At 39.8% G+C, this 26,897-nt stretch overlaps 1 protein-coding gene and 1 long non-coding RNA gene across 2 annotated transcripts; both read right to left on the bottom strand.

The window, feature by feature from the left end:
- Positions 1–7,192: 7,192 nt before the first annotated feature.
- LOC121026502 (UDP-glucuronosyltransferase 3A1-like) lies at positions 7,193–24,993 on the bottom strand. The gene is made up of 6 exons (XM_040469343.1): positions 24,835–24,993; positions 24,071–24,179; positions 21,741–22,272; positions 11,273–11,504; positions 9,595–9,814; positions 7,193–7,610 (listed from the first exon to the last, which is right to left on the bottom strand). Exons 1-6 carry the CDS (start codon positions 24,944–24,946, stop codon positions 7,334–7,336), a joined length of 1,482 nt encoding a protein of 493 aa, XP_040325277.1. The 5' UTR covers positions 24,947–24,993; the 3' UTR covers positions 7,193–7,333.
- LOC121026503 (uncharacterized) lies at positions 11,945–17,313 on the bottom strand. The gene is made up of 2 exons (XR_005788376.1): positions 15,121–17,313; positions 11,945–13,900 (listed from the first exon to the last, which is right to left on the bottom strand). It is a non-coding gene; the product is annotated as an uncharacterized LOC121026503 (long non-coding RNA).
- Positions 24,994–26,897: the final 1,904 nt, after the last annotated feature.

Below are 26,897 nucleotides of genomic sequence, written 5' to 3'. Positions count from 1 at the left end.
TTAGGAGCACATGATGTATAAAAATGTAATTTTGTGACATCAACTAACCAAAGAGTTGGGGATAAAGCCATCTAGGAATACTAGGAACAAAATATTTCTATGTTATTAAATTGGTATAAACACTGGGAATACAGGGAAGATGGCAGCGTAGGAGGACGCTGGGCTAACCGTGCGTCCTGCTGATCACTTAGATTCCACCTACACCTGCCTAACTAACCCAGAAAACCACCAGAAGACTAGCAGAACGGAGTCTCTGGAGCAAACCGCAGATGAGAGGCCCACGGAAGAGGGTAGGAAGGGCAGCGAGGCGGTGCGTGCTGCACGGACTGGCGGGAGGGAGCTGGGGCGGAGGGGCGGCCCGCTGGCCAAGCAGAGCCCCCGAGTCTGGCTGGCAAAAGTGGAGGGGCCAGACAGAGTGTGTTCCGTCAAAGCGCTACTTAGCATCTGAGAGGTCATAAGTTAACAGCTCTGCTCGGAAAGCGGGAAGGCTGGAGGACAAAGGGAGGGAGAGTTGCTGAGCCCCGGGATGACAGAGCTGTTTGGCGGGGAACAAAGGTGCTTGCCAGCACCATCTCCCTCGCCCATCCCCAGCCAAAATCCCAAAGGGAACCAGTTCCTGCCAGGGAACTTGCTTGCTCCACACAAACACCCAACGCTGTGCTTCTGCAGAGCCACCCCTCCGGCAGCTGGTCTGACTCCCTCCCGCTGCCACAGGGCCCCTCCTGAAGCAGACCACCTAAGGAGAAGTGAGCTAAGCCTGCCCCTCCTGCCCCTGTGCGCCTTCCTTACCCACCCCAGCTAATAGCCAGATCCCCAGCACCACAAGCCTGGCAGTGTGCAAGTAGCCCAGACAGGCCACACAACCCCACAGTGAATCCTGCCCCTAGGAGAGGGGAGGAGAGGGCACACACCAGTCTGACTGTGGCCCCAGCGGTGGGCTGGGGACAGACATCAGGTCTGACTGCGGCTCCGCCCACCAACTCCAGTTATACACCACAGCACAGGGGAAGTGCCCTGCGCGTCCACACCACTCCAGGGACTATCCAAAATGACCAAATGGAAGAATTCCCCTCAGAAGAATCTCCAGGAAATAACAACAGCTAATGAACTGATCAAAAAGGATTTAAATAATATAACAGAAAGTGAATTTAGAATAATAGTCATAAAATTAATCGCTGGGCTTGAAAACAGTATAGCTGACAGCAGAGAATCTCTTGCTACAGAGATCAAGGGACTAAGGAACAGTCACGAGGAGCTGAAAAACGCTTTAAACGAAATGCATAACAAAATGGAAACCACCACGGCTCGGATTGAAGAGGCAGAGGAGAGAATAGGTGAACTAGAAGATAAAGTTATGGAAAAAGAGGAAGCTGAGAAAAAGAGAGATAAAAAAATCCAGGAGTATGAGGGGAAAATTAGAGAACTAAGTGATACACTAAAAAGAAATAATATACGCATCATTGGTATCCCAGAGGAGGAAGAGAGAGGGAAAGGTGCTGAAGGGGTACTTGAAGAAATAATAGCTGAGAACTTCCCTGAAGTGGGGAAGGAAAAAGGCATTGAAATCCAAGAGGCACAGAGAACTCCCTTCAGACGTAACTTGAATTGATCTTCTGCACGACGTATCATAGTGAAACTGGCAAAATACAAGGATAAAGAGAAAATTCTGAAAGCAGCTAGGGATAAACGTGCTCTAACATATAAAGGGAGACCTATAAGACTCGTGACCGATCTCTCTACTGAAACTTGGCAGGCCAGAAAGGAATGGCAGGAGATCTTCAATGTGATGAACAGAAAAAATATGCAGCCGAGAATCCTTTATCCAGCAAGTCTGTCATTTAGAATAGAAGGAGAGATAAAGGTCTTCCCAAACAAACAAAAACTGAAGGAATTCATCACCACTAAACCAGCCCTACAAGAGATCCTAAGGGGGATCCTGTGAGACAAACTACCAGAGACATCGCTACAAGCATGGAACCTACGGACATCACAATGACTCTAAACTCATATCTTCCTATAATAACACTGAATGTAAATGGACTAAATGCGCCAACCAAAAGACATAGGGTATCAGAATGGATAAAAAAACAAGACCCATCTATTTGCTGTCTACAAGAGACTCATTTTAGCCCTGAGGACACCTTTAGATTGAGAGTGAGGAGATGGAGAACTATGTATCATGCCACTGGAAGTCAAAAGAGTGCTGGAGTAGCCATACTTATATCAGACAAACTAGACTTTAAATTAAAGGCTGTAACAAGAGATAAAGAAGGGCATTATATAATAATCACAGGGTCTATCCATCAGGAAGAGCTAACAATTATAAATATCTATGTGCCGAACGGGTGCCCCCAAATATATAAAACAATTACTCACAAACATAAGCAACCTTATTGATAAGAATTGCAGGGGACTTTAACACTCCACTTACAGAAATGGATAGATCATCTAGACACATGGTCAATAAAGAAACAAGGACCCTGAATGATGCATTGGATCAGATGGACTTGACAGATATATTTAGAACTCTGCATCCCAAAGCAACAGAATATACTTCCTTCTCGAGTGCACATGGAACATTCTCCAAGATAGATCACATACTGGGTCACAAAACAGCCCTTCATAAGTATACAAGAATTGAAATTATACCATGCATACTTTCAGACCACAATGCTATGAAGCTTGAAATCAACTACAGGAAAAAGTCTGGAAAACCTCCAAAAGCCTGGAGGTTAAAGAACACCCTACTAAAGAATGAGTGGGTCAACTAGGCAATTACAGAAGAAATTTTAAAAAATATGGAAACAAATGAAAATGAAAAAAAAAATCCAAACACTTTGGGATGCAGCAAAGGCAGTCTTGAGAGGAAAATACAGTGCAATCCAGGCCTATCTCAAGAAACAAGAAAAATCCCAAATACAAAATCTAACAGCACACCTAAAGGAAATAGAGCAGAACAGCAAAGACAGCCTAAACCCAGCAGAAGAAGAGAAATAATAAAGATCAGAGCAGAAATAAACAATATAGAATCCAAAAAAACTGTAGAGCAGATCAACGAAACCAGGAGTTGGTTTGTTGAAAAAATAAACAAAATTGATAAACCTCTAGCCAGGCTTCTCAAAAAGAAAAGGGAGAGGACCCAAATAGATAAAATCATGAATGAAAATGGAATTATTACAACCAATCCTTCAGAGATACAAACAATTATCAAGGAATATTATGAAAAACTATATGCCTACAAACTGGACAACCTGGAAGCAATGGACAAATTCCTAAACACCCACACTCTTCCAAAACTCAATCTGGAGGAAATAGAAAGCTTGAACAGACCCATAACCAGTGAAGAAATTGAATCAGTCATCAAAAATCTCCCAACAAATAAGAGTCCAGGACCAGATGGCTTCCCAGGGCAGTTCTACCAGACGTTTAAAGCAGAGATAATACCTATCCTTCTCAAGCTATTCCAAAAAATAGAAAGGGAAGGAAAACTTCCAGACTCATTCTATGAAGCCAGTATTCCTTTGATTCCTAAACCAGACAGAGACCCAGTAAAAAAAGAGAACTACAGGCCAATATCCCTGATGAATATGGATGCCAAAATTCTCAATAAGATACTAGCAAATCGAATTCAACAGCTTATAAAAAGAATTATTCACCATGATCAAGTGGGATTCATTCCTGGGATGCAGGGCTGGTTCAACATTCGCAAATCAATCAACATGATACATCACATTAATAAAAGTAAAGATAAGAATCATATGATCCTGTCAATCGATGCAGAAAAGGCAGTTGACAAAATTCAGCAAACTTTCTTAATAGAAACTCTCGAGAAAGTCGGGATAGAAGGAACATACTTAAAGATCATAAAAGCCATTTATGAAAAGCCCACAGCTAACATCATCCTCAATGGGGAAAAACTGAGAGCTTTTTCCCTGAGATCAGGAACGCGACAGGGATGTCCACTCTCACTGCTGTTGTTTAACATAGTGTTGGAAGTGCTAGCATCAGCAATTAGACAACAAAAGGAAATCAAAGGCATCAAAATTGGCAAAGATGAAGTCAAGCTTTCACTTTTTGCAGATGACATGATATTATACATGGAAAATCCGATAGACTCCACCAAAAGTCTGCTAGAACTGATACATGAATTCAGCAAAGTTGCAGGATACAAAATCAATGTACAGAAATCGGTTGCATTCTTATACACTAACAATGAAGCAACAGAAAGACAAATAAAGAAACTGATCCCATTCACAATTACACCAAGAAGCATAAAATACCTAGGGTTAAATCTAACCAAAGATGTAAAAGATCTGTATGTGAAAACTATAAAAAGCTTATGAAGGAAATTGAAGAAGATACAAAGAAATGGAAAAACATTCCATGCTCATGGATTGGAAGAATAAATATTGTCAAAATGTCAATACTACCCAAAGCTATCTACACATTCAATGCAATCCCAATCAAAATTGCACCAGCATTCTTCTCAAAACTAGAACAAGCAATCCTAAAATTCATATGGAACCACAAAAGGCCCTGAATAGCCAAAGTAATTTTGAAGAAGAAGACCAAAGCAGGAGGCATCACAATCCCAGACTTTAGCCTCGACTACAAAGCTGTAATCATCAAGACAGTATGGTATTGGCACAAAAACAGACACATAGACCAATGGAATAGAATAGAAACCCCAGAACTAGACCCACAAACGTATGGCCAACTAATCTTTGACAAAGCAGGAAAGAACATCCAATGGAAAAAATTTGTTAAAGAGACAAATGGTGCTGGGAGAACTGAATAGCAACATGCAGAAGATTGAAACTAGACCACTTTCTCACACCATTCACAAAAATAAACTCAAAATGGACAAAGGACCTGAATGTGAGACAGGAAACCATCAAAACCCTAGAGGAGAAAGCAGGAAAAGACCTCTCTGACCTCAGCCGTAGCAATTTCTTACTTGACACATCCCCAAAGGCAAGGGAATTCAAAGCAAAAATGAACTACTGGGACCTTATGAAGATAAAAAGCTTCTGCACAGCAAAGGAAACAACAAACAAAACTAAAAGGCAACCAATGGAATGGGAAAAGATATTTGCAAATGACATATTGGACAAAGGGCTAGTATCCAAAATCTATAAAGAGCTCACCAAACTCCACACCCGAAAAACAAATAACCCAGTGAAGAAATGGGCAGAAAACATGAATAGACACTTCTCTAAAGAAGACATCCGGATGGCCAACAGGCACATGAAAAGATGCTCAATGTCGCTCCTCATCAGGGAAATACAAATCAAAACCACACTCAGATATCACCTCACGCCAGTCAGAATGGCCAAAATGAACAAATCAGGAGACTATAGATGCTGGAGAGGATGTGGAGCAATGGGAACCCTCTTGCACTGTTGGTGGGAATGCAAACTGGTACAGCCACTCTGGAAAACAGTATGGAGGTTCCTCAAAAAGTTAAAAAATAGACCTACCTTATGACCCAGCAATAGCACAGCTAGGAATTTACCCAAGGGATACAGGAGTACTGATGCATAGGGGCACTTGTACCCCAATGTTTATAGCAGCACTCTCAACAATAGCCAAATTATGGAAAGAGCCTAAATGTCCATCAACTGATGAATGGATAAAGAAATTGTGGTTTATATACACAGTGGAGTAATACATGGCAATGAGAAAGAATGAAATCTGGCCCTTTGTAGCAACATGGATGGAACTGGAGAGTGTGATGCTAAGTGAAATAAGCCATACAGAGAAAGACAGATACCATATGTTTTCACTCTTATGTGGATCCTGAGAAACTTAACAGAAACCCATGGGGGAGGGGTAGGAAAAAAAAAAGAGGTTAGAGTGGGAGAGAGCCCAAGCATAAGAGACTCTTAAAAACTGAGAACAAACTGAGGGTTGATGGGGGATGGGAGGGAGGGGAGGGTGGGTGATGGGTATTGAGGAGGGCACCTATTGGGATGAGCACTGGGTGTTGTATGGAAACCAATTTGACAATGAATTTCATATATTGGAAAAAAAAAAAACCTGGGTGGGTTTAGGCACACTTTTTCTGGTATATGTTTCCAGGAACTGAATGTAATTCCCAAGGGATTTCCACATAGAGGGATATTCTCTGCCACATTATGGTGGCAGATGGATGCTCTCTAAGTCAACAAAGTCTTGGGAATGGCTATAGTCACTGGACCTGAGGCCCAAGAGCCTCACGTGAAGGTCCAGCTTCCCTTCTAGAGGTCTCCATGACTACATATTCAGAGGTGGGAAACTTGAGAAGAGAATTGTGGGAAGTGAAAAACACAGCATCATCTGTGGCCAAAGACAGCTTCCTGGTCTGAGCAGCAAAGGAGGTGCTCTCCCAGGACAGACTCAGGACAGAGAATACGAGTGGAGTCCTGGGAGAACCACCCCTGCCTAACTGCTGGACAGAGGCCAGGCTTCCTGAACTGGGAAGTGAGGTGAGAAGGAGATACAAGAGGAAGACTCATAATGGAAGAACTGGCCACTATGTTGTGTCATATCATGAAATTTAAATTAAGAAAGGGCAGAGAGACTGACAAGTGTCCAAAAAGCAATGATGAGTAAACATGGCCCTGTGCTAAGGACAGGGAGTGGGGAGGAAGGTGGGCTGCCTGCTAAAGGTTTGGGTCTGAGTGAGGAGTCCATTGATGAGGGGCAAGTCAAGAAGCCAAGATCAAATTCACAGGCACAGAAAGTAGAACAGGGATTGATGGAGATTCGGGTGGAGGGGGGCATATATATGAGGAATCATTGTTTGATCAGCGTGGAGTTAGTTTACTCTGGAATGATGAAAACTGTTCTGGAATGAGTGGTAGAGATGTTTGCAGCGTAATGACAATGGCTAAATGCCACTGACTGCATACTTAATGGTAAAAATGGCAAATTTTATGTAATGGATATTTTACCACAATTTAAAGGAGAATCCCAAGAATCCTTCACAAGAATCTTTTTTAATTTTTTTATTTACATTTATTTTTGATAGAGACAGAGCACCAGTGGGGGAGGGGCAGAGATAGAAGGAGACATAGAATCCGAAGCAGTCTCCAGGCTCTAAGCTGTCAGCACAGAACCCAAAGTGAGGCTCGAACTCACGAACTGCAAGATCATGAACTGAGCTGAAGTCAGACGCTTAACCGGCTGAGCCACCCAGATGTCCCAAGAATTTTTAAACACAGGCAGCATTGAAGAGCAATTTATGTGCCACCATCAGGTGGAATACAGGGAGACACTAGGGGTTTCCTTTATGGTTGGAGACTTTGTAGAACCAGTGGCTTCTCAAATACCCATCAAGGATGCACCCCCATCAAGCCTTCTTCAGCTTCCTGGCCCCACACAACCACCTGGCCACCATGCCCAGCAGCTTCCCGCAGAGCCACAGGGTGCCCAGGGTGACCACCAGCAGGAACAAGAAGACGTCCAGCAGGTATTGCTCATGCCACGGCTGCTGCAGGGCATGGGGCTTGAGGTGGGCCGCACCCCCTGTCTGGAGGATGTGGTCGATCCAGCCCACCAGCCTCTGGGCAGGGGTCAGGGGGTGGGAGCGCCTGATGATGCTGGCGGCCACCGCTGCTGACTTGTACCTGTTGGCAGACACAGAGGCGGGGCATTACTCCTTTGGCCTCAAAAGACTTAGAGACAACGTATCACACACACATTCTTTCCTCCATGTGCACAGAAGACTCAGTTTCAAGGAAAAGTGCTGGCCTGGTCTGTAGGGGATAAGCTTAGGAATCCCCTGGGCTTACACCAATGCGTTAACAAGGCATAAAGAAATACAACGTCCTAAAATGCTCACACCCGAGTTTCAGTAAACCAGATTGGCACTCCAAAAATAGGGGGTGCAAAGACACCCCAAGAAAAGGGAGGCAGAAAGGTGCCAGAAATAGGGAGGTGCAAAGGCAAAATAGAGAGGGGGTGCAGAGCCTCCAAAATAGAAAGGGAGAGGCAAAGGCCTGAAATAGAAACAGCACACAGGTGCCCAATACATAGGTATATGAAATAACCAAGATTAGATGTTCAGGGTGGAAGCACCCCCAGTTTAGTACTATAGCAGAAAAGCTGCTTTCACAGGAGAATGGGGCCAGGTTAGGTAAATTGGTGAATTGGACTATGGACCACTGTGCTGCAGGCGAAGCAGCCCAGAGTGAAGATAGTTAACAAAAGAAAAGATGCCTTATTAACCCTGAGGTTATTTCCCCTATCTGTCTCATCCTCTAGGCTAGCTAAGATAAACAGGCATGGTGCCTCCTGTCTGCTGTTAACAACCATCTACCCATCTGCCCAGCACCCAGATTTTGTTTTATATTGACCCAAACCCCAAACACTGTATATCTTCAAAACTTCCTTTTTCCCCTACGTCCAAAAGTTAATGTTCACAGTTTCTTTGTCTTTCTGTGTACACCCATCACATTTGCAAGCCTTCTAATCTGAATAAATATGGGACAAGGACCCTTATTTGGGGCTCTTGTCTTTTTCCCGGACATTAGCCATCTCTCACTTTAATCCTGCGTATGCTCTTTTGCTGGAAAAAAAAGAACTTTAGACTTAGAGTCTACACCACTGGTCTTGCCACAGTCTAGCTGGGTCACATTGAAAAGTTCAAACTGGTGCCTTCATGCAAAGATCCATGCCTAGGGCCAAAAAGTGCTAAACTATAAAACAGTGATTAAGCTGTAAGGAAAAGTCTCTTCCCAGGAGGCTTATGCTACACTAAAGGAAAAAGCACGTAAGAATATATGTGGTGTAACATACCCCTGACTCAGGGTAGATGTCCTGAAGATGCTAATAAGATATTCCACCCATCCTCGTTATCAGATCATTGTGCTGGATGGGGATTTACATAAGACATCATGGGTCCTTCTACCGACTCACTTAACAGAAATTTATCTCAACCTACTTTGTGGCAGGCCTTGTGCTAGGCCCGGTGAGCTCAGGGGAAAAAACAGACACACTTGGCCATCCAAGGGGGCTTACTCTCTACTTTCTAATATGAGGGACCCACAATAAAGCAAAAACAGAAAGAAATGAGGTAGTTACCTATCCTGAGAAGTGTTAAGAAGAAAAAACAAATTACAATTGAAGGGGGTGAGAGAGGAGTGCATTTAGGACTGTCAGACAAAGACCACTTCTCTGAGGAGAGGACATTGAAGATGAGCCCAATGGCCATGAAGGAACCAGTCCTGAGAAGAGAAGGAAGGATGCTCTAGGGAGCAGCACTGACAAAGGGCCTGAGGCTGGAAAAACAGTGTGGCATATTGGGGGACAAAAAGGAGACCTCCTGCCTCAGTGAAATTCTACTATAAGCAGCATCAAAATATAACACCTCTCTGAGACCCAGCGTAAATAGATCAGAGTCTTTGCAATACTTAATGGTAGAAAATTGTTCTCAGCATCTAACCTAAATACCTAGTCTTACTCTCAGAGGAAACAGATCAGGTATTAGTATCATACGCATATCATTGTCTGTCCCTAAAGTTTTGCCTTTTTGCAAAAGTGTGCCACACAGTACCCATCGTATTTCATATCTTCTTTTAGTCTCAATGACAAGTTCAGAGAGCTGCATACCTCTTGTCTTCTATGACTTCCTTCATCTTCAGAGCCAATGGCTCTGCCTTGATCTGCTTTAACTGGATAGAGACACCAAACTTCTTGGCTTCTACTCGGACCATGTTTTCAGGCTGGTCTCCAAGGACTGGAATCCCCACGATGGGCACACCATATTGGATGGCCTCCATTATGCTATTCAACCCACCATGGGTGACAAAAAGACGGATGCGTGGGTGAGCTGTTGTAAATCAGGAATATTTCAGCATGAAAACTTTCAGAACACCAGGGAAAGCATCAGGGCAGAGGAAAATACCAAGGGATTTCAAGGTATGGTGGAGAAAATAGATTTACTGATCCAGCTTTGAACACACTCAAGGGTGCATATTCCAAGATAGAAGATTCTGGCCTTGTCTGTGTACAGAGATTCCTCTAAGTCAATCCATCTAAGACTCAGAGCCAAGGGAAAGCTGCAGAGAACAGTGTTAAGCAAGGCATATTCCTCCTCCCAACTATCCATCTACCTATCCATCCATCCATCCATTCTTCTCTCTACCCTGTTTCTCTCTTTGCTTTTCTTATGTCTGCTCTCTTTGTGTCTCCTTCTGTCTCTTTTATGTCTCTCATTCTCCACGTCTCACCCTCTCTCCTTCACTGCCCATTATTTTCCTCTTATTGAAGTCTTAATACTTTCATTGTCATCGCATCTCACCTGGCATTCCTCAAACATACACTCTATGTGCTTTCTCCTCAATTTAATAAGAAATCCTCTAAAGTAGGGCGTGATGGACCACCCATCTCAGTATTTCCAGTTCCTGTGTGCTACTCTACTCTTTTTTAGAGAAAACCAAAACAAGTGTTGATAATGAAGAGTTCATCTCAAACAGTGCCTCTCAACAGGGATGTGCATCAGAATCTATTGGTGTTTCCTTGAAAATCAGAATCCTTTTTAGTCCATGCCTTGTGAAAAAAAAATATGCAGAACACTCTATCTTAAGTTCCCAATATGTTTGTGAGCCTTGGGGTGAATAATCTTGGGGTGAACCTCTGAGGTATTCAGTTGTGGTGGCAGCTAGGGTGCTCAAAAAACTGGCACAAGGACAAAGAAAACATTGGGGTGTCAGGAACTATTATCAGACAATTTTATGGACCAAATGACTGGCTGACAGGTTACTCACCTTGACAGTCAGATATTTTGGCACACCCTTCAGACACCATCAACATCAATTTTTTGAAAGTATGACTATACCTTTTGTAGCATAGGAGAATGTGCTAACGTGTGTGTGTGTGGGGGGGGTGTGTCTGTAATGGCAGGTGGCCTAACAGGTTCTCAAGGGCCCAGGAAAAGCAATGACAAGAAGACCCCTGATGTGTGTTCTCAAAGTTCACAAGCCATCTTTGATTAGGTTTGGATAACTTTCTTCAGTGCAAATATGTTAGGGTTAAAATAACCTGACAAAAATATCACTTCTGACTGAAAATAGCAGGACTAGAATAGAAAGTAAGAAACAAACATGGCACTTTTAACCATTTTGGCTGTATATCCTGATTTCCCAAGGACTCCAGTTGACTGCTCCATTCCTGTCCTCTAAACATTACTTTAGCAACCAACCGTCCCTTCTCATGGTGATGGAGTTGCCCCGTGGAGCCCTAAAGAGGCATAAATAGAAAAAGAGAAATAGATCTGGTCAGTCCTTACCCAAGAGGTCATTCTGAGGAAGCCAGTCCACGATTTTCACATTTGCTGCCAATTTGACGTCTTTGGGCCACTTAGAAGGCTTACAGTTCCATATCACCCCTTGGGAGAGATGAGCAAAGGCACTGTTCATCTCCATGAGAACTTCCTGGGACTGATAGGTGCTCACCATGGAGCCCATGGCCACAAGGACAAAACCAGAGTCTCCAAACTTGCTGATGAAATTCTCAAATTCCTGGAGAGAGGTAAGAAAGGAAAGGATGTGAACAAAGTTGTTCATGAAAACCTAGATGTGAAATGTTTATAAAATCATTTCATAAAGTGAAAGTCAACTATTAACAGAATGCACCATCCTGTCAGTACCTAGAGCTCACTGTCTTGAAACTGTACTCATAGGTCTGAGGACAGCTCAGTGCACTCTACAGTGTGCTTATATCCATTGTGTCCAGTGGCCTTGAGGTCATTTTTCTGAGACCTCAGGACACTCCATACCATACAAATACTTTCAATAATCACAAAAGGATATGAAGAGAGTCTTAAGAGTCCAGCCAGTATCACAATAGTCTATATTGCACGTAGGACACTTAACACATACTTCAGCACCAATATCTAGATTCAGAATATCTATATTGCAATGTTTTAAGAAGAGGAAGGCAGAGGTCGTTGAAACTTCTCTTTTTTTTGTTAAGAACATGGCCCCAGAAACAGGGTCATCCTCATCCTTCATCCTTGTCTGTACAGATACGGCGTTTAGGAGTGTTCTAATGACAGACCAGAGGTGCTATTGCCTAGGTGAGTGCCAGTTGCTGTCCTGGACAAGTAGGGGGCAGTAGGCATTCTGGAGGCTGAGGTAGATGCTGGGGAAATATCTGTCATTTGTCTCCTTCATATGCTTATGAGCCATCTGTTGTCTTCATTGTTGACTTCTGGTAAAGTGTTTGGCCCATTTAAAAATTTTTAATTGATTTTTTATTGTTATTATGAGTTTTAAGAGTTCTTTGTATGTTTGTATATATGGTTGTATATTTGCGTGTATTACATTTTGAATAATAGTCTTTATCAGGTATACCTATGCAAATATTTACTCTTGGTCTGAGTCTCCTCCTTTTATTCCACAACAGGTATGTTGCAGAACAGAAATTTTTAAAATCAATTTGGCCCCCTTCTCAACTCTATCATAGAACATGACTTGGGTTTTATATGTAAAAAGTAATCACCAACCAAAAGGTCGTCTGTTTTTTCCTATGTCACCTCATATGAATTTCATACTTTTGCATTTTATATTCAGGTCTGTGACCTACTTTGTGTTAATTTTTTTGAAGACATACGATCTGTGTCCATTCATTGAAAGACTATCTTCTTTTCGTGGTATTTCTTAAAGCTTTGTCAGAGATCATTTGACTACATTTGTGTGGGTCTATGTGTACTCTCTTCTATTACATTGATCTATTTATCTGTTCTTTTGCTTATAGGACACTTTCTTGATTACTTTAGCCATTTCATAAGTCATGGAGATGACTAATGTCAGTTTTCCAACTTAGTTCTTCATCTTCAACATTGTGTTGGCCCTTCAGGGTTTTCCTCTCCATGCAAATCTGAGCATCAGCTTATCAATATCCACAATTGATAATTTGCTGTGATTTTCAGTAGGATCTCACGGAATCTATAGATCCAATTGGAGATAACTAACACCTAGCAATAGTGAGTCTTCCTACCCATAAATATGGAGTATCTCTCCATTTATTTAGCTCTTTGATTTCTTCCATCAGCATTTTGTAGTTTTCTCCATATAAATCTTGTACATGTTTTGTTAGTATTTATTCCCAAGATTTCATATTCAGTGGTGAAATATAAATAGTAGAGTGGTTTCAATTTCACATCCTCCTGTTCATTGCTGATATATAAGAAAAATATGGATTTTTTATATTAAACTAGTATGCTTTGATGTTACTATAATTGCTTGCTAGTTCCAGAAATATTTTGCTTGACCTTTCAGATTTTTTAAATAGACCATCATGTCACTGTGAGCAAGAACAGTTTTAACTCTTCCTGCCTAATCTACATGATTGCTATTCCTTTTTCTTTCTCCTACTACTTTCTTAGGACCTCCAAGATGAGGATGAAAAGCAGTAAGAGAGTACACTTTCCTGGTACCTGTGAGGTTGTCCTTTCATTTTCTATAAAATGTCCCCTTTAATTAAAAGCTTCTGGAGAAGCTTTTAATTCTGATGAAATCGAATTTACCTATTTTTTTCTTTTGTTATTCATTCTTTCAATGTCACATCTACAAATTCATTGCCAAGTCCAAGTCCACGCAATTTAGCCCTTTCTTTTCTTCTAAGAACTTTTTGGCTTTTAGCTCTTTATTTAGGCCATTGATCCATTTTGAGTTGATTTTCGTATATGGTGTGAGGAAGGCTTGGAATATATTCTCTTTCATGGGAATGAATATCCAGTGGTTTCAGCACCATTTGCTGAAGAGACTGTTCTCTCCACTGATTGCTCTTGGCACCCTTGTCACAAATGAATTGGTCACAGATGTGTGTCATTGAACACTGTTCTTTTCATGTTGATTTGGCTATTTGCATTCCATTACGTTTCAATGTGAGATGAAGACTGGCTTTTCCATTTCTGCAAAAAAGAAAAAAAAAGTAATAATAAGGCCACTCAAATGTTGATAAGGCTTAGGTAAAACTTGTAGATCACTTTGAGTAGTATTGCTCTCTTAACAATATTAAGTATCACAATTCATGGTCTTGAGATGTCTTTCCATTTATTTAGGTATTCCTTAATTTCTTTCAGCAAATTTGTAGTGTCCAGTGTATGTGTCTCTCGCCTCCTCAGTTTAATTAGGTGTTGTTGTAAATAGAATAATTTGCTTGTTTCATTTTCAGATTGTTCATAGCCAGTGTATGAAAACACAAGTTGTATGAATTCACTGGGATTTTCTCTATACAAGATTATGTCATATGAATATCAAACCATTTCTACATTGTCCATTCCAATTTGGATGCCTTTTATTTCTTTTTCTTGCCTACTTGCTTTGTGTAGGGTATATTTGAATAGCGGTGATGTAAGCGGGCATCTTAGACTACCGATCTGAGGCAGCAGGATTTCAGTCTATCCCATAGAGTATGATGTTAAAGCTGTCAGTGTTCCATAAATACTCTTTATTGTGTTCAAAAAAACCTCTTTACTCCTAGCTTTGTGACTGTTGTTATCATGAAAGGACATTAGTTTTGTCAAATATTTTTTCTGCATCTCTTGAAATGATTAGCTTTTTTTAAAATCCTCTTCATTCTATAGATGTGTTGCATTATGCTGATTGATTTTGTTACATTAGACGAGTTATAAAATACCTTTTATATCCTGTAAAAGGTTTGACATTGGTCTATTTTGTCTGATTTTAATTAGCACATAGCCACCTTAGATGATTCTTAAAGAAGTTCATGACCTAACACCCTAAAAATTAGTTTCATATCCTTTGTCAATCTTCCTTCCTCTACATTTGTTGACTGTCTCCAGCTTACCTCGTTGTACCATTCTGGCCCTTCTTAACTCCATCCAGCACAACACTATAAAAACTATCATCCCAAAGGACCAGTAAAAACCAGCTTTGTTGTCACTTGACATTTATAAGATCAGTGTAAATCTATAATTTAAAATTGGCAAAGGCAGAGCACGACATCATAATAAGAAGCTGAGTACTCCCAGCTCCCCACAGAAAAAAAAAAAAAAAAAGGACAAAAAAGGCTAAAGACTCACTCAGATAATTTTATACGACTTGGGAAAATAGTCAGTGATATACCGAAACCAAACAGATGCCCATTCAGGAAGAAAAAAACACACACACTCAGAATGGTGAGAATTTCCATGGCAATTTTACTCTTCTGGCCCCACACTCTTCCTGAAGTGGCATGCCATGGTCCAGAGGCAGCAGTGGTAGCCCTGCCTTCTGTAAGAGGAGAAGAAATGAAATAATTTGCAACATTGTAGCCACTCTGTAGGCTCCCAGGTGACAAGTTAAGATCTCACCAGGCTCAGAGCTCTGACTGGAAATGGCAATATAGCTCAGATATCAGGTTGGTGGGAGTCTTGCAAGGCAATAGAGGGCACAATGTCATGTAAAACCTGCAGCGATACGGCAGAATTTAGAATCTTGGGGCAAGAGAAACAAAACATCTATGTCCCTGAACAGAATCTGGGTAAGACTCTTTGGGAACTTAAGACATTAAAATTGGCCACGTATACAGGAAGAACCAGATGAATGAATGCATACACAAAGGTCCAGACAGGAAAAATGCTCAGAAAATACCTAAGGAGACTTTAAGTTGTCTGCCCTGGCTTATCCAAAGTATTAAACATTCCCCACTAACTAGTGAAGGTGTTCCATGGCAGCCTGCAAACACAACTAGAGGTGACTGGGTTTACAAATGCCCACAATTTTCTACAAAAGATCACAAGACATATTAAAAAAAAGAGAGAGACTAAAAGCCAAAATGTGTCATTTAAAGGAATGAAATAAATCTCCAGGAACCCTCTTTGAAGAAACAGACATTGGATTTACTAAACAAAGACTTTTAAATTGACCAAATATGCACAAAAAGTAAAAAAAAAAAAAGTGGACAAAGGTCTAAAGGAAATCGGGAAGACAATATATGAACAAATAGAGAATAATAGCAAGAAGAGACAAATTATTTTTCAAAAAAGGCAAAAATTCAAAACAAAAAATATAATCACTGAATTGAAAAATTCACTAGGGTAGTTCAATGCAGAGCAAAATAGACAGAAGAAAGACTTAGTACACTTGAAGACAGGACATCTAAAATGTCAAGTCTAAAGAGAAAAAAGTAGAAAGGGCGAGTGTAAGGGACTCACAGGACCCCTTTGTGTAGATTAATATATGCATTATGGAGTTCTCAAGAGCATGAGAGAGGAAAGAATAGAAAGATTGCACCAAGAAATAATGGCACATAACAAGATATAATATGCAGACAATCCTAAGTTTCCTCTCTCACACACACAAAAAAATGTGTCATGACTAATATAGAAATTTAGGAAAGTAGCAAGAAATAAAATAGGCTCAGAATATCCATTGCATTACATTAATAATGACCATTTCAAGAAGGAGATTGGAAAAACAATTTCATTCACAATACAATCCAAAGAATAAAAAAATAGGAATAAATTTAACCAAGGAGGTAACTATATTGAACTATGTTGAAAACTATAAGACACTGTTGAAGGAAATTAAGAAGACACAAATAAGTGGAAACAAAATTCAGGTTTCATGGATTAGAAGACTTATACTTTAAAGATGCCAGTACTTCCCAAGGTGATCCACAGGTACCATGCATCTCTATCAATAGTGAACAACATTTGCTTCTGGCAGAAATAGTAACCTATCATAAGCTGATGTGGAATTTCAAAAACAATGAGTACCCAAAACAATGTGGAAAAAGGAACAGGGTTGGAAGTCCCACATTCCCTGATACCAGAGTTACTACAAAGCTACAGTAATCAAAATAGTGTAGTATGACAAAAAAGATAGATATGTAGATCAATAAGATAAAATAGAAAGTTCAGAAATACCCCAGGTATATTTGGTCAAATAACTTTTGACAAAGGTTCTAGACCATTCATTAGGTAAAAGATAGTCTTTTCAGCAAGTGATATTGGAAAACTGGATATCCACATGCAAAAAAACTGAAAGTCAACCATTACATTATACCATATGGTAAATCAACTTAAAATGGATGACAGACCTAAAAATCTGAGCTATACATATACGACTCTTAAAAGAAAATAGACAAATCTTCATGTAAGTGTATTGGGTAGTAATTTCTCATAAAAGACACCAACAGCACAGGCAACATAATAAAAAATTACATCAAAAAGAAAAATTTTGTGTATCAAAGGTCACTATCAACACAGTGAAAGGGCAACCCAGGGAATGGGTGAAATATTTGCAAGTCATATCTGATAAGAGATTATAGAAAGAACTACTCTATACAAAAAACAAACATGATTCATAAATGGGCAAAGACTTGAACAGATATTGAACAGATATTGAACAAAGAAGAGATACAAACTGCCAATAAGGTTAGAAAATGGTAAACCTCACTAATCAGGAAAATTCTTATCTAACCACAGTGAGACACCACTTCCCATCCATTAGGATGGTGAGTAATAAAATTTTTAAAAACAAAAAACAAAAAAAAAAAACAAAAAAAAACAAAAAAACCCACAAAAATATAAAATTACAAGTGTTTGTGAAGATGTGGAGAAATTAGAGTCCTTATGCATTGTTAGTGGAAAGGTAATCTGGTGCAGCCACTGTGAATGACTGCATGGCAGTTTCTCAAAAACATAAATATACAATTATCATATGCTCCAGAAACTCCATTTCTTGGCATATTCCCAAAAGAATCAAAAGCAAGGACTCAAAAGCAAATATTTGTGAACACTACTGTTCATAGCATTATTCACAATAGCCAAAATTGGGAGTAACCAGGGTGTCTATGGACAGAAGAATACATAAAAAATATGGTATATACATATAGTGAAATACTACTCAGCTTTAAAATTCAGGGGCACCTGGGTGGCTCAGTCAGTTAAGCGTTGGACTTTTGATTTCAGCTCAGGTAATGATCTCACAGTTCATGAGATTGGGCCCCACATGGGCCTTACACTGACAGTGAAGAGACAGCTTGGGATTATCTCTCTCTGCCCTCCATCTCTACCCCCCCCCCCAAATAAATAAACATTTTAAAAAGAAAAGAAATTTGGACACATGCTACAACATGCACGAATCTTGAAAACATTATGCAAAGTGAAACAAGGCACCACAGAAGAACAAATATTGTATGATTCCACCCGTATAATGCACCTAGAGTAGTGAAATTCATAAAGACAACATGAGAATAGTGGTTGCCAAGGTCTGGATGCAGAGAGGAAATAATGAGTCACTATCGAGTGGGTATGAAGTTTCCGTTTGGGAAGAGGAAAATGTTCTAAAGATGGATGCAGGTGATGGTTGCACAACAATGTGAATGTTCTTAATGCCCCTGACTATACCCTTCAAGATGGCTAAAGTGGTAAAATTTATTATGTTTATTTGATCTCAATAGAAAAAAGTAGGAAAGGAGAGAAGAAAAATCGTTCAAAGCAAGCATCTGTTATCTCATGGATTATACACTTTAACTTCCATTATTCTCTTCCTTAATAACTCCTGTCTCACTTCCAAGACCTGACCCACCATCATGTCAGGTAAGGCCTGTGTTTTGGCCTAGTTTTATTTGTATAATTGAATCTTCAGCTACACTGGTCTGGCCAGTATCACCAAGAGAACCCAGCCTCATGGCCATCTTACTTATACCTCCACACATGGGGCCACCTGTTCTTTCAACCTGGTGTATCTTCCTTCCCAGTTCTGTTTCTTAAGAAATGCCACCATGAACCAAAGTCCATTTTGCCCATGAATCATTCCCCAACTTTTTCTGTTCACTCAGTGCAAGATCAGTAGGGGAAGGTTAGAGATTTTGGTGCCTAGGTCAGATCTGGGCTTTTGCTGCTCTGAGCTAAATGGTACTGGGAATAATATGTATATCACATGAATGTCTGTCCTCTCATTTATAAAATTGGAGATCATCACAGTTCTCTCAAGGTGGCATGACATACAATATATGAGATAATGTCCATACAATAGCACCCAAGTACCTACCTACAGGCAACAGGCAGCCACTAATCTTAGCTCTCCACATTTTTCAAAACTTCTAGAGCAGTAGTTCTGAGTTCAGGCTCTCCCTTCAGACCACCTGGGTAGCATGTAAATATTACATTACCTAGACCCAATCCAAGATCAATCAAATCAGAAAATCTAGGCTGAGTCAGGAACCAGGCCTTTATAGGAAGGAGACATTACAGATTATGCCTGCAGGTCTTGCCAGTCACACCCAATCCTGCCTCATTACATTATGTCTCAGTTTTTTTACATTTCATCATGGATAACTAATCTCCTTTAAAATCCTTAACTGCGGTGTCCTCTCACTACATAATTATTCTATATATGATCATAAAAAGTAGAAATTAAAATATCAACTTATTGAAGCATTTTTACCAGCAAGGCTAGGATGAGGGTAAGACATAGGAAGAGCTTAGGGCCATTATTTAAGGAGGTTTGCAATATCAAAGCCATGTACCTAACAGTACTTCCATGACCTTTATAGCAAGGACTTCCTTGAAAGTGGACCCTGGGATCAACAAGATGACAGAGTAAGAAGCTCTGGATGCTCCTTCACCTGAAAAACATGCTAATTCAGCAATATTTCATGGTCAAATTCCCTTGTAAGGAATCCAGAAACTAAATGAAAGAGTACTGCACCCAAGGCAAATGTGTAACCAGTCTCACCAAATCCAGTGAATAGTTATGAAAACACCCTCTCACCAGAATCCCTAACCAGGTCATGTGGATAGCTACATGAACAAGAATAAAATTGGACCCCTACCTTACACCACACAAAAACTCAAATGGATTAAAAATTTAAACATTAAACCGGAGGGTGTGGCTCAGTTGGTTGAGCATCTGACTTCTGTTCAGGTCATGATTTCACAGTTAGTGTGTTTGAACCCCATATCAGGCTCACTGCTGTCAGCATAGAGCCCACTTGAGATACTCTGTCCCCCTGCCTCTGCCCCTTCCCCACCAGACCTGAAACTGTGAAGCTCATAGAAGAAAACAGGGCAAAAACTTCATGCTATTGGTCTTGGCAATGAGTTCAATGATAAAGCACAAGCAACAGAAACAAAATTAACTCAATAAACAAAAATAAGTGAGACTATATTAAACTAAAAAGTTTCTGCACAGCAGAAGAAACAATCAACAGAGTAAAGAGACATTTACAAATGGAAGATATTTGCAAACCATATTCCTAATAAGAGATTAATCTCTGGGGGCGCCTGGGTCACTCAGTTGGTTAAACGTCTGACTCTTGATCTTGGCTCAGGTCATGATCTCACAGTTCATGAGTTAAGCCCCACATCGGGCTCTGTAGCTATCAGCATGGAGCCTGCCTGGGATTCTCTCCCTCTCTCTCTCTGCCCCTCCCCAGCTTGGCTGTCTCTGTCTCTTTAAAATAAATAAATAAACTTTAAAAAAAAGAGAGAGAAAGAGAGAGATTAATCTCTAGAATGTATAGGAAAGGACTAAAACTCAATAGCAAAAAAAAAAAAAAAAAAAACTTATAACCTCAGTAAAAAATAGGCTAAGGACTTGAATAGACACTTATCCAAACACAACATACAAATCGCCAGCAGATATATGAAAAAATTCTCAACCACTAGTAATCAGGGACGTGCAAATCAAAGCCACAGTAACGTATCGCTTTATACCTGTCAGTATGGTTATTATAAAAGAAATAAAAGACAACAAATGTTAAGCATATGGAGACATTGCAACCCTTGCATACTGCTTTTGGGAATGCAAAATGGTGCAGACACTATAGAAAACAGTATGCACATTCTTCAAAAAAAAAAAAAAATAGAACTAGCACATGAACCAACAATTCCATTTCTGTGTATATACACATGAGAATGCAAATCAGAATCCCAGAGAGATAGCTGTATTCCCATAATCACTGGAGCACTATTCACAATAGCCACAATGTTGAAACAATCTAAATGTCCATCAAAAGATGAATGGTTAAAGAAATTATACACACACACACACACACACACACACACACACACGTGGAATTCTATTTAGTCTTTAAAGAAGGAAATTTGGGAGCACCTGGGTGGCTCAGTCAGTTAAGCATCAGACTTTTGATACTGGCTCAGATCACGATCTCATGGTTGGTGAGATGGAGCCCTGCATCAGACTCTGCACTGACAGCGGGGAACATCCTTGGATCCTCTCTCTTGCACTCTCTCTCCCTCTCCACCTCCCACTCTCTGTCTCTCAAAATAAGTAAACTTTAAAAAAGAAATAGAGAAGGAAATTTTCCAATATATAAAAACATGAATGCATTTTGAGGTCATTATGCTAAGTGACATAAGCCAGTCACAGAAAAGCAAACATTGCAGGATTTCACTTATATGAAGCATCTACAATAGTCAAGTTCATAGAATAAAAAGTGGAAATTGCATTCTCATGTGTATATCAGGGGTTGTGATAAAGAGAAAAAAGGTAGTTAATATTTAATGGAGGAAGAGTTATAAAGTTAAATGAGATCAATAAGATCTACAGGTCTGAGGCACAATATGGTATCTACTGACAATAATTCATATTATACTTTCAAAAATTTCTTAAATTTAAAATACAATACAATACAGTACAATACAATACAATAAACTAGAAAAATTTGTTTGTCTCATCCTACTTCACTCCCAATTTCCACTGGCAAGGGAGCCACCAACTCTACACTGAAGAGCTCTACATGAAGTCCCTATTGAGTGCTAAGGTTTCACTTACTTGTGGTACTGGCTTAACAGGTCTGGCCATTAAGCCTCCAACATACACAGTGTTGGGAAGCAGGGGCCTAGCAAATTCAAGGGCAAAGTCAGAGTTAACAAACCATAGCTCTGCTTTCTTTAGAAGATGAGACAAAACCGGCCTAGAGCCTTCCGGGAAATGTTCCTTGATGGTGTTGTCAAATGTAGACTGGATTCGCCATTGCCTTAAGAAGAAATCCAAGAACATCAGAAAATTCCTCACTCTTCCCCAGAAGTCCATGTCGTCGGTTAGCAAGGAATGGAATACCGGAACATAAGACACCGGGTTTGGTAGCCCAAGGTCCACACTGCCAAATGGGGTGGGAAGAATTGACACAAATGGCTTCCCAAGCTTCTCAGCAACCAGGAAAGAACAGAAGTCAAATGCTTCAACAAATACCAGGTCAAAGTTCTCATTTTTTAAAGAATCCATGATATCACTTCTCCTTAGCAAATCACTGCATTGAATCCCCAATTGTTCCATTAACTTTACAAAGGTGTCAAATGCTTCTCTGTTAAAAACAAAACAAAAAACAACAACAAAACAGTAATGACAAATATTCATTGAAGGTGGCAATTTCACAATATATAGGAGAATCTTTGGTTCAAAGAAAATATCCCAAGTAAGTAAGACCATATTGGCAGCTGCCCACCTATTTTACCAGTCTCCAATGAACACTCTGCTCTAGTCACTTGGTTCTGGGGTTTCTGCTTCCTAAAATGTTCTCACTTCATTCCCTCCCTTTTCTCCAGTGATCACATCCACCCCATCCAGGCCAATTCAAGAGCCATCCAGTTTGGGAGCCATCTCTGACTGTAGCAGACGTCACAGTTCCATGTCTACTTGACACATTCTGTGATGCTCTTTTTAACTTTCACCTGTACACTCCAGTTCATGAGCGACTGTCTTGTTTCTCAGCCTATGTGTGGAAGTAACTTGGTAGCAGAGTCCATCAGTATTGATAATATAGCCCATTTTTTCTTTAATAGTCTGCATTTGAGAAATTGCCTGACACAAGGAACTTTGTGATGGTAATATTAGAATCCCAAGACTGATATTTTTCTAACCTATGAGATAAACAAGTTAAAACAAACAAGCTTATTATTACCCTTTCCATTTCATCTTTCCTGGAGTAGTGAAAGAACTTAATACTACACCATGTCAGCCCACTGAAAGCCCACAGGTGAGAGCTCATTAGTAATATGCAGTTGTTCACGTGCACTGTAAACTTCAAGCGACAACAGATGATTAACTGAAATTATTCTCTATTTTTAAATGATTTTACATAATGAATGACTGCTACTTGTGTGGATAAATTCAAGAAATGCACTACAAATTCCTCAAAAGAACAGCATTCATCATATTTGAAATTAGGTTAATCTATTAAAATACAGGAAGGTACTGTGCTCAGCATGCTGCACCATATTTAATAAGTGGGTGCAACATGTCTTCAAAGAAATGAAGTGGGGAAGAAGAGACAAGACATAATAAAAAAATCATGAATAACAACACAAGATGATATATACAATGCTTCAAGAGAGTATTTTAGAACACACCTCTTCTGGATGAAGAATTTGGTCTTCTAGTTTAGGTAAGCAGAAAGGCTTTACGGCAAAAGCCAGATTTTAGGACCACCTTGATGACTGAATAAAATTTTTAAGGAAAAAGGGAAAGGTGGAGTTAGGTCACTATAATTCATCAGAAAGGCATGAATATTTATCTTTTCCCTCTTCTGTCAAAAGTAAAGAACTTTTTATACATCCCAGATAATGATGAAAACTTTCAAGCTAATATCACAATGTGTGTCATCAAGGCATTTGGGTTTTTAAATGAGTTAAAAGACAATGGCTCAGGGTATGAAAAATCAATGCTCATCAGCATGTTTCCATTCTTGAATTGAAGTGATGAGAGGAAAAGTAAGTATAAAATCATGGCTCTGATATGCCTACCAACAATCAGAAATTATGTTGTTTATCCTGCCTTCTGTGTTGTGGAGAGTATATACACAAACATTGAAGGTGAAGGGCTGCCAGGAAGACCCAGAAAGAACAATCACCCTCACTATACAGAAATACATTCATGCTTTCAGTGGAAAAGGCACAGTACACAAAGGGATTGGGAGTGCAAAACATATCTATTCCATCTATCCGCTGCCCCCCCACCACTGATTTTCCCCATCCATCCACTCATCCATCTACCAATCCATTTCTCTTAAACTCATTCCAAATAGCTATGCATCCAACCATTTATTTGCATCACTGAATGTAGTGAATTGAGAGCCATTTCAATCAGAGAATAAAAGAAATTACCTGCCATGCAAAGCTTCCTTCATATAGGAATCAAAATGTTCCTTTAATTCTTTTTCATGATCCTCAGGTAGAAGCCAACTGATAACTTGGTATGCATTTTCCTTCTTTTCTAAATAAAAAATTTTTTAAAACACCAATAAAATATATCATTTTGGCATGATACCATAGTTGCTTTTTTTATCCTAATAATTTTATATATATCTGCATGTTTGCTTTTAGAGGGTTTTTCGGTTTTCTGCCTGCTTTTTCATTTCTTCAGTCATAGGATCTGATACTATTTATTGAGAACATTATAATAATTCAATTACTTCTATTCAATTGAATGAATGTTATAGAACTTAAATAAAAGTAAAGTTCTATTTGAAGCTTTCATTTCTTCAGTCATAGGATCTGATACTATCTATTGAGAACATTATAATAATTCAATTTCTTCTATTCAATTGAATGAATGATATAGAACTTAAATAAAAGTAAAGTTCTATTTGAAGCTTTCATGTAAAGGTATAGATATTCTTCATTTTACAGATGAGAAGACAAACATAAATGGAGTGTCAGATAATTCATCACGGTTGCACATACAGTAAGTGCTACACTTTGTATTTAAATACAGATTTAATTTTATCCCAGCTCCCCAGGCCTTTGTTTTTTAGGAAACAAGAGATTTTTTTTATTACTTACAGGTGACACATGCAAAGGTTTTTCATTCAGCCAAAAATATGGCAAAGGCTAAGTTAACAAGAGTAGTCCCCTGCAGTCCTACTTACCATTCCGACATTTCCCCCATAACTCATGTGTACTAAAGAGTCTGGCACCATTTTTGAAGTTGGACTGTTGACAGCTTTCAAGCTCCATTTCCTCCTTAACTTTCTGGGACATATCTTGGAAAAATGAGGAGAAAGCCTCAACATGACCTCCCTCGTGTGACCAAGATTTTCAGCCAAGCAAGCCAGACCCCATGAGGGGAACCTGCACCTCCATCCCACTCCGAGGCTTCCATAATTGGCATTTAGAAACAAAAGGATGGGTTTAGCCTTTGAGTGGCCCTGGTCATGTGTCTCACACAAACCTATCTTCTGTGCCAGAATCCACTTTGTTTCTGGGTTCCAGCATGAACCGTGTGATTGACACTAGGCTAGGTAGAACCGCATGACCAATGGTTGTACATCTCAAGGACTGCCCCCATTATAAACAGTGCTCTGAGTTAAGACTGATTCCAGTTTACAAGCCCACTGAATGGTGTGAGGAGGATAGCACCATGCCATCTGATGAACTCCACACTGTAAAAGGAGAAGGTGCACTAGAACCCGAGAAAATGCCTTTGCTACTGTTGCTCATGATATCTCTGTAGCTCAAAGAAAACCTTGATTAACACAGTAATAGGGAAACACTGATGACACCCTCGTGGGGTTAATTCAAGGGTTAATTCAAACTCAGCTTAATCTCAGTTCTCTGAAATCACCAGCAAGAAGGCCCTTAGCTTTGGTGATGCTAATTAGGACATTTGGAGGAAGAACTTATAAATATGAGCAGGTTAAAAGGGATACCCTCCCCCAAAGTATAAATAATGACAATGAAAGGAATGGCAAAAAATGGGAAATGTCAGCATGGGAGAGTCAGGAAAGAAATTAAAACAGAGGTCTCAGTTTTCACATATGTGGCAACTAACATTACTTTTAAAAAAATTATAACAGAGCAAGGACACAGATTGGCTTTTGTGACTTACTTCAGAGGTTCTACATTACTTTTAACATTGGATGAGATCCCCCCAATGACCAACTTTAATCATCTTAGTCAATACTGGGGAAAATAACAGATATATCATGAGAGCTCACCAAAATTTATCAAAGTACCTCTATACTGTCAGGAGGTAGAAAATATTAGATAGAGCACAGTGGTGCATGCCCTGTCTTAACTACTGGGATTAAATATCCCATAGCCATAACAGCCATTGGTTGTTATCTCACAGTAGCTATGGTTGCTCCTATATAAGAAGTCATAAAATTAATGTTTTAGTACTAACATCATGACGAAAGGGAACTCATTGGATCTGCCCAACATATTAAAAGTTTTAATACAACAAAATAGAGTTTTAATAGAGTGCCTTCAAGGATTAAATCCCTTTTTGTAAAGGATCCATTAACGAAGAAGTGATTATCCCCACTAGTTCTCCATTTAATAGACTAACTTGACTATTCTTAACCCTGAATGAATGGAGCCTCTCAGTGGATTACTGTGATCATATTATGGCCTCCATTTCCAATCTTACTGAAATTACTGACTATATCTAAAACTAATAAATTCTTTACAGTCATAGCTTTGGCAATACATTCTGTTTAATTCCTATTTCAACAAGCTCTCAGCTCTAGTGTCTCTTCACCTTCACCTTTGAAGGGTACAAGTAACTTGTAACTTGGCTTCTCATGGACTACCTCAACAGCCCTACTCGCTAGTTTTGCTGGCAAGATCTTTAACCACATTTAACTTTCTCCAGAAGCACATGTATGACAGTACTTTGAGGACAACCTCCTTTTGCAGAGATTTCTGGAGCCCATTCAGTCAATACACAAACACGCACACAGCAACTCACATAGAGGGATGTGCTGCTGCCCTACACAAAGCACAAACCATGGCACCTCAGTTAAATTCCTGGGACAAATTGCTTGTTGAGTGGAAGGTCTTTCCATCCCTGACACTGTCAAGACACACCTATTACGGCTCCATTTCCAGCATGAGAGTATAAGGAGCTTTCCTGGACATACTTTGAAAACAGCAAATGGTGAAAAATTCACACACACACACACACACACACACACACACACACACACAC

This window comes from Herpailurus yagouaroundi, unplaced genomic scaffold, assembly GCF_014898765.1.
Source record: "Herpailurus yagouaroundi ecotype Mexico unplaced genomic scaffold, PumYag 119171, whole genome shotgun sequence".
In the NCBI taxonomy this organism is placed as follows: domain Eukaryota; kingdom Metazoa; phylum Chordata; class Mammalia; order Carnivora; family Felidae; genus Herpailurus; species Herpailurus yagouaroundi.
Note: the sequence above shows the minus strand (reverse complement) of the source record. Positions and strands in the feature narration are given on the sequence as shown.

Excerpts from the sequence above, each read along its gene's own strand:
- LOC121026502 (XM_040469343.1), bottom strand. The coding sequence starts at position 24,946 with ATGTCCCAGAAAGTTAAGGAGGAAATGGAGCTTGAAAGCTGTCAACAG. Across the intron at positions 9,815-11,272 it reads TCCTCAGAATGACCTCTTGG|CTCACCCACGCATCCGTCTT; the intron begins GTAAGGACTGAC and ends GATTTACAACAG. Across the intron at positions 7,611-9,594 it reads GAAGTCATAGAAGACAAGAG|GTACAAGTCAGCAGCGGTGG; the intron begins GTATGCAGCTCT and ends GTCTGCCAACAG.